At 43.2% G+C, this 9336-nt stretch overlaps 1 protein-coding gene across 3 annotated transcripts; it reads right to left on the reverse strand.

The window, feature by feature from the left end:
- Positions 1 to 2479: 2479 nt before the first annotated feature.
- Positions 2480 to 5644, reverse strand: Tceal5 (transcription elongation factor A like 5). 3 transcript variants are annotated; one of them, XM_075958218.1, is made up of 3 exons: positions 5300 to 5644; positions 3991 to 4058; positions 2480 to 3327 (listed from the first exon to the last, which is right to left on the reverse strand). In XM_075958218.1, exon 3 carries the CDS (start codon positions 3299 to 3301, stop codon positions 2717 to 2719), a length of 585 nt encoding a protein of 194 aa, XP_075814333.1. In that variant the 5' UTR covers positions 3302 to 3327; positions 3991 to 4058; positions 5300 to 5644; the 3' UTR covers positions 2480 to 2716. The 3 variants fall into 3 exon arrangements, with proteins under 3 accessions (XP_075814333.1, XP_075814334.1, XP_075814336.1); XM_075958219.1 differs by lacking the exon at positions 5300 to 5644 and adding an exon at positions 5027 to 5164; XM_075958221.1 differs by lacking the exon at positions 5300 to 5644 and adding an exon at positions 5066 to 5160.
- Between the last annotated feature and the right edge of the window lie 3692 nt (positions 5645 to 9336).

Raw genomic sequence — 9336 nt, forward strand, 5'->3', positions numbered from 1 at the left:
GGGATCATTGCTTACCAGGTGCTAGAGGCATGGAATAGGCACAGTGTCAACGAGTATAAGGTTTCGTTTTAAGGTGATGAAAATATCTAATTTAGAACTAGATAATACGATGGTTTCAGAACTCTGTTGACGTATTAAAAATCACTTAAGTAAGTAAATGTTATGATCTATGAATTACATTTCACCAAATCTGTTAAAATATTAACACATGTCCACTAAAAATTACGATGGTAGGTATTAGAAGCCAAACATACTCAGATTGGGAATAAGAAATGGCAGCACAGACAGCAGTGTTTATTAATAATAAACTCTTTTGCACTGTTGGTGTTTTTATTTCAGTGCATGTATCTATTTTATGAAACATGAAATTGAGGTGTGGAGAGATGTCAGCAAGTAAAGGGGTCTGTTGATCTGGCTCAATCCCCACTTCCCATGTGGAAGGAGAAAACCGACTCCTGTAAGTTGTCCTGTGACCTCCACACATGCATCATGGTACACACACACACACACACACACACACACACACCTTCCACAAGTGAATGAATTGAATAAAGTTCTTTCTTCCCTTTTTTTTTGTTATTTTCTTCTTGAGACAGGATTTTTCCGTGTGTCCCTGGCTGTCCTAGAACTCACTCTGTAGACCAGGCTGGCCTCAAACTCACAGAGATCTGCCAGCCTCTGCCTCCCAAGTGCTGGGATTAAAGGCATGTGCCACCACAGCCCGGTTAAATAAAGTTCTTTAAAGTGAACTAAAACTAGAAGAAATATCAAATCAGAAGAGATTCTGATGACTTAGGTTTGATGTGGAAGCCAGGATTCTATATTTTCTGCAAGACAGATAGGACTTCCATGAAGTTATTCTACCAATAACTCTCAAATTTTGCAATGTTAAAACCATTTGGGAAATAATTGTACAATAATTTCCCCCTGCCACGTTTTTTGAAATGGCAAATTTCAGTTGCATAAGAATAAATTTACATGAGACAAGTGTTATAACTAATGCCTATAATTCCAAGCAGTTGGGAGGTAGGAGCAGGGAGGTCAGGAAATCTAAGGCCGGCCACAGATACATAGCCAGGTATAGTCCAGTACATGAGATGCTTGTTTCAACAAAAGCAACAATAAAAAAGTATTTAGCCTACATATTTAAGAGTACACATACAATCAGGAGCAGAAACGGCACAAAACTGAGGTCTCCTGACTTGATGGGTAATGTGTTTATTTTGTAAGTTTCTATTAGGTGTTGTGGGAAGCAATGAGTAAGGTAAGTTCTTGGCTTTATAAAGGGCAAGTCTGAGAAATGAGGATATTGCTCGGTTGTTAGAATGTTTATCTAGCGTGCACAAAGCCCCAAATTTGATCATTGGTTCTTCATAAACCTGATTTGGTGGTGCGTGCCTATAATTCAGGCACTCGGGATATGGAAACAGGATTTACAAAAAGAAGTGTTCCTTGTATACATAGTGAGGTTCCAAGTCAGCCGAGACCAACATGAGACCCTGTCGCAAAGTAAAACAAATGAGTGAATGCTAAAGGAAGGTAAATCTAGTGGATGTAATTTTTAGTGAAAAATTTAGAAAGCATTTTTCCACATCTCTTTTTATGAGTGGTAACTATTAAAGTGAGAAAAGGCTCATTGTAAACACATCAGAATGGAACGCCTAACAGGGCCTTCTGGAAAAGAAAAGGGGCCTTGTTACCTCAAGGACTTCAGCTTACTAATACCAGTGGATGTGGATGTCTCAAGGGGATGCAGGATCCATGAGGGAGAAGGCCCAATGCCCAGTGGATTTAACATTTGCCCAAGAGAAGGTATTACCCACATCTCAGCTCCCTGCATCTTTTTCCGAGCAGAGCCGAGGCTTCCTCCAGTTGTCCCTCAAGTGTCTGATCTGGTGCTGCTCACGCACACAACCAGTTCTCATTGCCAAATTTGGATCACTCCATAGATTTATGATGTAAGCCTCACCCATTTCATATATGTCAAGGAAGCAGCATCACTGGCAGGAACTGCAAAAATTCCTCCAACTTGAAGTCTAGAGGTTGTGTAGTTTTACCTGTGATTATGATTCTGACAAGAATTTGAAGCATCTCCTTTGCCTTCACAGGTTTAATAGTTATTTTGATAGCCTCGTATGAGACAGGCTCTCACTTGGTGGTCCTGGCTGGCCTCAGTTGGCTGTCCATAAAGACAAGGTTGGCCACTAAGTCAGAGATCTGCCTGCCTCTTCCTCTAGAGTCCTAGGTCTAAAGGAGTGCACCACAGTACCCAGTGGTTATCTTTTAGTGCTTCTTTTATGATAAAATTAACCTCTGTCCTTAATGGGGAGGGGGGTCATATGAGAAAATGAAAAATCTCAAGTCCCACCACACAGAGACAGCCACTATTTCTCTTGGGTCTATGTACTTGCACAGTTTTCCTTGTATGTAAATATTCTATGTGATGATTTTGTTTTCAAAAATGGACTGCTACTGTATCTATGGTTCTGCACACTGCTATCTTTATTATTTTACAGTACACCATGAACACCTCTTCCATGCACATGGGTGAAAGTCCATTACTAAAAGACATAGTGCTGGCTGCTGGTAACAAGAGTGACACCTAAGGGAAAATATCAGCACAGGGTTGAAGCACAGAGCCTGGCAAATGCCTGCCAGGGAAAGCAGGGCTGGCAATATTTCCCATCAAAGAAATCAGAAGGAAAGGCCAAAGGCATTAAACAAAGGGAGCGTCGTCCAAGTCCTTCTGGCCCCTGCCTCCTCCGCCCCTCATTCCCCTGACTCCGCGTTGGCCCCGGGGAACTAGAGCATCCTGCGCAGAATCTCTTGGCAACCAGGGAAAACCTCCCATTCTCTGCCTCTTCCTCAGCTCTTCCTGCGCCCTGGTCACATCTGCAGACTCTCTCATCATCTCCTCACTGCTGACATGCCTGTCCTGGAAGTCCTCCTGGGAGTTCTTGGGAGAATCCTCTGTGCTCCTATCTGTTTTTCGCTTGGCTTTCCGCGGCACGTAATCTTCAGCAGGGCGCTTTTCAGCAGCCCGCGCCTCGCTGGCTGGCTTGCCCTCTCCTTGGCGCTTGCCCTCCCCTTCAGACTTTCCCTGATTTTCTGGCTTCCCCTCACTTTTCTGTTGTCCCTGCTCACCTGGCCCTCCCTCCTCTAGCTTCCCCTGGCGTGCAGGCTTCCCGTCTGCATCGGACTTGTCTTTGTCTGCGTTTCCTCCTTCTTCTGGATTTCCTTCATCTTCGGCCCTTCCCTTGTTTTCTGGCTTTCCTTCAATTTCTTTGAAGAACTTTTCCATGTTGCGATTTTCCTTTGCCGCTTGTCCTAGAAGACAAAGAAAAAACACTAAGGGCACTCCAGCTGGGCACAAGCTTTTAACAGTTGCTTTCCTTGATTCATAGCTCTGCCAACCCATCCTAATCCACCTTTCAGGTGGACTTTTACCCGTATTATTCTTTTTCCTTTCCCTACACACTTCTTACATATACACATGAACCAACTTGGCAGGAAATTCCAAGGGTGTTTCTCCCTACCGTTAAAGCTCTTAAAGCGATGTGCTAAGAAGGAACCGCAGAGAATAGTGGTTTCTGAACTTCGTTCTCTCTCTGCCCACAGAGACACTAGCTGTGTAGTTTCAACTTACAAAGAACTGCAGGAATCGTGCAGGACATATTCTCTCTCTCTCTCTCTCTCTCTCTCTCTCTCTCTCTCTCTCTCTCTCTTTGCTCACCCTCTCACGTATAAAAAAAGTGTACATAGATTTCAGGGGTGTTCTGATACCCTCAGAGAACATTCTTTCTCCTCACTTTCAAAGCCTCCTCTTTAGCCTCACCAGCGATAAAAGATCACATTCTCTTAGGGTCTCGCCATGTGTCTGGAACTTGCCATAAGGAGAGTTGGAGACAGGAGGGAGGCAAGCAGTGCCCCCCCCCCCCAGCTTTCACTGTACTTCTGGAGGTGGCAGAATGCATTCCTTCTCCTACTAACCTGCACTGATACTGCAGGCCTTTCCTTTTCTTAGCTGGATCGGTGCCTACGACCACAGACCTGAAGACCTGTGGGAAGAGATAGGAATCAGGTGGTGAATGCAGGATTAGAAATCTGAATGACTGGCAAGTAGTACGAGGAGTCTTTGTCAAAACGTTCCCAATTCCTCCCTCCCACCCCATCACCATTTCTCGGTGTTCTCGCATTTTCTTCCACACCTTTTCCTTTAACAGTTTCCCGTTTACTGGTCCCGAGCTATGGGACTGAGAAAAGGACTTCCAAAACGTTTCTCGGAGTCTGAATTTCCTTTTCAAATCTACTCTCAGTGATTTCACTGAAATGAGTGACAGGCAGGCCTGTGAAAGGCAGAAGGCAGGGCTAATAGGTGCCGCTTCACTCAGGTCTCTCTGGACCAGTCCCCCGGCCCCGCCCCCGCCCCCTCCCCGGGGGCCCTTGCTAAAGCGTAGCGCGATACTTTTCTGAAAACGTAGCTATTAGAAGGAGGAGGGGGCAGGGCAGACGTAACCACAGCACTTCACTCACGCCTTCCTCCTCACAGACCCAGAAAAAACAGCTTTCTACAATGAAAAGGAAAAATTATTTCTAATTTCTAACATTTGGGTCTGTGATATCTCCTTTGAACCCTTCCTATTAAGAAATCACCCCCTACCTGGGAACTGAGCATCATCCCAAACCTCTGTTTTCCTTCTACGTAGCAACACCCCCCCCCCCCTTGGTCCCCTTGGCCTTCCATTTTGGGCTCCAAAATGGTTGAGGGATGGAGAAGAAAGAGAAAGGGAGAATTCAAGCCTTGGCCTGGGGTAGTCCATCTTCCTCAGCCTGGAGTCAGGGCCTGTGCCCCTCCTCTGCTACCTAAAAGGGATTAGGCCATCACCACCCCCACTCCCCCGCTGTCGCCTCCCCCGCCCTCCTCCTCTAAAAAGACATTTGTCACTCAATCACTGTTCCGATTGGCATTCTATACCTCCGATCTCCCTCCAATGACCCTGTCCCCGTCCCCATCCATTTCCTGCACCTGTAATCATTTCTGGTCTTAGCCTCCTGTCATGCCTACCCAGCGTCTGCAGGCAGTGAAGGATTGGGAGTTATCCAGGGAAATGACTCCTTCTGCCATTAGCCCACGTTTCTCCAAGGATATAAGAGCTGCTACCCCCAACAGACACAATATTCTGCGTCACAATGAATGGGTTTGGAAAGGGGGCGGTATCTTAAACGCAGACAAAATTCTCTGCTCTGTAGCCGCTGTCCATTACCACCCCTCCCTCAGAAACCCCTGGCTTCTACCAACCTGCCGGGCTATAGGGCAGCTGCCCCCCCTCTGTCGCTCAGTTTCAAGCCTGCCTTCCTCCACGGAGATAAGGATCTGGCGGCTGCTGGTACCTGGGAGAGAGGGACTTCTGCATACGGCTGCTCCTGATCACGTGACAAAACGTCACCAGTGGGCTCCGGTCCCTAGTTCCCCTCCCCAGCATCAGAAAGTGCGTCAGGAGCCAGCCTACTTTCCCCCTCGCTACCCCCACCACCTTCTGTCCCTTCCCCCACAGCATGAGGCCTTGTCATTCATTCTGTTACTTGCAAATCCCAGAGGCCAAATATGGTTCGTCCAGTGGCATGTGTTTAGTCCTGTGTGGTTATTAGAGAGAGGCTGCATCCTCTCCTACCACTGTCACCCCCTAAGATCTCAGAGGATTTGGGGGACCGCTTTTTTAAAATCCCAAATCATGCACTCCTTGAATCCACTTCCTTTCTCAGCCACCGATGTTCGTTCTGCACGCAGTCTTCTTTATACCCGCACATAAAGGGCACGGGGTGAATTCTTTGGAAGAGAAGCCAGTTGTCGAACAGAGATATTCTTTTTTTAATAGTTGTTTTTTTTTTAATTTCACTTACTCTGCTGAACACGAGTTATTCTGATAGGCACAAAACTATTTCATTTAAAATAAAATGTTTGAGATAGAGGGGAAAATAGGTTTTCAACTTTTCTACTCAGAGGACCTGTCCAGTTTGTAACTGAATGGAATTGGCTACAGATAAAATTCCTGTAACTTCTTTTCATGGGGAGCTGGTGCTGTCGTATATTGTTTTTCAGAAATATTTACCTTCTGTTCCCAAACAATTGGTAAACGATAGGAAATATCTAATGATTGACACAATGCCAATTTTGAAAATTGGAGCGTGGTTATTTCATTCAACTTGGGGAAAAGAAAGAACTATGGAACCCAGGTATTCCAGGTTATGGGACTTGCAGAAAGTTTGTCTCAACCATTCCTTGTGAAGAGACAAGGAAGGTATCGCTTCCCTCTCCCTGCCCATGTTTCACAGCTTCTCCTCTTTTTCCTGCATCCGGGCACTTGAATGTGTTGGTAACTTCAAAAACTAACTAAATAAATAAACTATGGAGTAGTTGACACAGGTGGCCAATTTAATAAATGCCTTTGATCCATTTCCTCTGAATTCCCACCAGGATAAGTCAGCCCCAGCAGAGAAGAGAGGAAGAACAGATCCCCCTCTATCCTCCTGCAGCTCAGGGTTACCATGAAGCCTAGAGAATGAATTGCTGCAGGGAGAGAGCCCTCAGACCTGTCTTCTTCCTATGGTTATTCACAATGCTTGGGTAAAAGCGTCCCTACATGCTGCCTTCTCCCTTCCACTTTACTAACTAGGAAGGGATAGCTTGCAAGGCCTCTCAACTCTGTTATCTTCACCGCCAAGGTACCTGGAAAGTGCCTAGCCATCCTGCAGGGTTTCTGACTACAGTCTATACTCATATTCTGGTACTTTCTGACTTGGTATTTGATATCCTGACCATACAGGTTGACCTAGGCCACATGTTCCAAACTGACCACCCAAGATAGTATACAAGGTGCAAATGTGTAGGACTTAGTGGAATTGTATTCACTTTTGTAGGAAGATCTGTGCCATAGGATTCTAAAGATAATGAGGATATGTAAGCAGGTTGACAAAATGAGGAAGCAGGAACTAAGAGTTTGAGAAAAGAGAAGACACTGTGCATGAACGCTACTGGGGAGAGGAGAAACAGAACGCTCATTTATTCCTTGAGTTCAGGCATTTTTCAAACTATGAAGCCCTTAAAACTACATTCAAAATTATATACATAAGCATAAGATATATAGCTTTTATTTGATGGATACATTTGATGAGAATAGACTCTGTTGGTTATTATTTAACGTGCAAAGGCCTAGGCTGAGATGACTTTGTGGGTAAAACCACCTGTTGTACAAACTTGATAACCCTAGTTTGACTTCAGTTTAATTCCAGAACCCATGTAAAAAACCTAGATGTAAGTCTGGAGAGATGGCTCCGCGGTTAAGAGCACTGACTGCTCTCCCAGAGGACCTGGGTTCAATTCCCAGCACCCACATGGCAGCTGACAACCATCTGTAACTCCAGTTCCAGGGGATCTGACACCCTTACAAACATGAAAACAAAACATCAATGCACATGAAATTTAAAAAAAAAGAGAGAGAACCAACCCATACTGAAAAGTCTGGTGACAGAGCTAGTGCAAGTAGGTCAAGGAACTCTAGATATCACTCACACTGGGGTAAGCTTAAAAACAAGACAAAACAACAAAACAAGAACTCCTAAGACGAGTTTAGAGTCAGAGACAGGAGAATTGCCCAGAAGTCTGTGGGACAACTAGCCTTGAGCACACCGCATGGCAGAAACAACAAAAGAAGACTTGCCTCAGTCATGTGGATGAGGACAGACTCCTTAAATCTCTCCTCTGACCTCTGCCATGGCACAAGCACATCCAAATTCATCCCAATCTTCTCTCTCTCTCTCTCTCTCTCTCTCTCTCTCTCTCTCTCATAACAAACAAAATAGAAATAAAACTTTAAATATTCAAAGGTGTATATAATATATAAAACGATAAAAGTCACTGGTCTAGAGAACGTGTAAGTATACACATTACTTCTAAAACCAGTTATCTTTATTGTTCTTTGTAAGGAATATAGATATAATATCAAATTAACAATTATAAAATGTGGAATTCAGTAGTATATAGTATATTCAAAAATTGTGCAACCCTAACTTCTACCATTATGAAATACTTTCATTAGGCCCTAAACAGCCCCTATGTCAAGTAGGCACATTCACAGTTCTCTCTTTTCAGTCCCTAACAATAATTCATTTCCACTTTCTGTCTCTATGATTTAATATAGTCTTTGTATTTCATATAAAATAAATTATTAAATACACAAACTTTTGGTCTGAATTATTATCTTGCTTTACATAGTGTTTTAAAAATCGATTCACATTTTAAATAATATATTTTATCCCTTTTATAAGTGAATGTTTTATTGTATATTTATACTATATTTTCTTTATTTGTTCATGTGTTAATGGTATTTGGGATATTTCTATTTATTTCTGAAAATACTGTAACAAAAAAAACTGAAGGAAGGGTCGGTCTATCTATCTATCTATCTATCTATCTATCTATCTATCTATCTATCTATCTATCTGTTTATTTTCAAGACAGTGTTTCTCTGTGTAACAACTCTAGCTGTCCTGGAACTAGCTCTCATAGACCAGGCTGGTCTCAAACCCACAGATGTCTGCCTGCCTCTGCCTCCTGAGAGCTGGGATTAAAGGCGTGCGCCACCAACATCCAGCAAGGAATAGTTTATTTTAACTTACAGTTCAAGGTATAGTACTTCGTAGGAGGGAAATCAAGGCAACAAGAGCTTGAAACAAATGGTAACATTCCATCCTTGATGAAGAAACAGAGTGGAATGAACGCTTATTGATGCTCAATTGCCTTTCCATTTATACAGTACAGGATTCCTGCCAGGAAATGGCATTACTCACAGTGAGAAGTTCTTCTCATCTCAGATAAAACAATTGAGATATGACCCATGGGACTTCATAAAACTAAAAAATTATTTGGTATAGTAAAGGCAATAATAACTAACTAAATGAGGAAGAAGCACCCAGAGTGGGAAAGAATATTTGCCAGCTATAGAGGATTGATATGCAGAATACATAAAAAAAACTCAAAAAATAAGAGTCACAGAAAACACATGATCTGATTAGAAAAATGAGGTATGGCGCTGAATGGAGAGTTTGCAAAGGAAGAAACAAAAATGGCTAAGAAATACCTTTAAAAGTGCTCACCATTCTTAGCAACTAGGGAAATGAAAACCAAAACAACTTTGATATTTCGTCTTCTCTCAGTCGAAATGGCAAAAATCAAGAAAACAAATAAGTACAAATGCTGCAGGAGATTCAAGGAAAAGGGAACCCTCATGCACTGTTGGTGGGATTTCAAAAGATGCAGCCACTATGGAATAAGTATGG

The sequence above is a fragment of the Microtus pennsylvanicus genome, chromosome X, assembly GCF_037038515.1.
Source record: "Microtus pennsylvanicus isolate mMicPen1 chromosome X, mMicPen1.hap1, whole genome shotgun sequence".
NCBI classification, from domain to species: Eukaryota; Metazoa; Chordata; class Mammalia; order Rodentia; family Cricetidae; genus Microtus; species Microtus pennsylvanicus.